Source organism: Phodopus roborovskii, unplaced genomic scaffold (genome assembly GCF_943737965.1).
Source record: "Phodopus roborovskii unplaced genomic scaffold, PHOROB, whole genome shotgun sequence".
NCBI lineage: Eukaryota > Metazoa > Chordata > Mammalia > Rodentia > Cricetidae > Phodopus > Phodopus roborovskii.
Genome location: NW_026126619.1, coordinates 5,484,602 through 5,485,748, shown reverse-complemented (window position 1 = coordinate 5,485,748; position 1,147 = coordinate 5,484,602). Strand labels below are relative to the sequence as shown.

Genomic DNA, 1,147 nt, shown 5'->3' with positions numbered 1-1,147 from the left:
TAAATTATGCCAGTGTACATTCAAAGCATTGAATTTTATGATTATTCAAAGATCTCAGATTTCTTTAGACATTTTTAACTTTGTGGCAATCTTGTAAACACAGTCAAAGGTGGGGGGGAGGGAAGAACAAAAAACAGCATCTCCCATGTGCTGCTGGGCAGGCTCCACCCCCACCCCAGGCCCCGCCCCAGGCTCCTCCCCTGTGCTCCAGGCTCCACCCCTGTGGATGCCCGCAAGGACCCCTGGGAAGGCTGCCTCTGAGTCGAGCAGGATGGCGGTGCGGGTGACAGGGGATGTGCAGGCCGTTCATCTTGAGTCTGACGCTTTCCTGGTTTGTCTGAACCACGCCCTGAGCACAGAGAACGAGGAGGTGATGGGTCTGTGTATAGGGGAGTTGAAGGGTGACGCGAGGGGTGGCTCCAAGTCCCCGCACGCCAGCACTGAGATGCGCACAGTCCCGGGAAGGGTGGACACCGCCACAGTTGTTCACATCCGTTCCGTCCTTATCTTGCAACGCTCCGACAAGACGAAGGATCGAGTGGAAATTTCCCCGGAGCAGCTGTCTGCGGCCTCGGTCGAGGCGGAAAGGGCAGCTGAACAGACGGGCCGCCCGCTGAGGGTGGTTGGCTGGTACCACTCGCACCCGCACATCACCGTCTGGCCTTCCCATGTCGATGTCCGAACGCAAGCCATGTACCAGGTGATGGACCAACGCTTCGTTGGGCTGATTTTTGCCTGTTTCGTAGAAGACAAAACCGCAAGGACCGGTCGGGTACTGTACACTTGCTTCCAGGCTGTGCAAGACCCAAAGAGCTCAGAGTACGAAAGAATGGAAATCCCGATCCATATCGTACCGCACACCACCATCGGGAAAGTATGCCTCGAATCAGCGGTAGAGCTGCCGAGGATCCTGTGTCAGGAGGAACAAGATGCTTATAGGAGGATTCACAAACTTAGGCACCTGGACTCCATAACCAAGATCCATAACGGCTCGGTATTCACCAAGCATCTGTGCAGTCAGATGTCCGCAGTCTGTGGGCCCCTCCTGCAGTGGTTGGAGAACAGACTAGAGCAAAATCAGCAGCACTTGCAGGACTTGGAACAAGAAAAGGAAGGCCTTCTGCAGGAGCTGTCTTCCCTAGAATAA

At 55.0% G+C, this 1,147-nt stretch overlaps 1 protein-coding gene across 1 annotated transcript; it reads left to right on the top strand.

The window, feature by feature from the left end:
* The first annotated feature begins 271 nt into the window (after positions 1-271).
* On the top strand, positions 272-1,147 carry LOC127237975 (lys-63-specific deubiquitinase BRCC36). The gene has a single exon (XM_051206408.1). It carries the CDS (start codon positions 272-274, stop codon positions 1,145-1,147), a length of 876 nt encoding a protein of 291 aa, XP_051062365.1.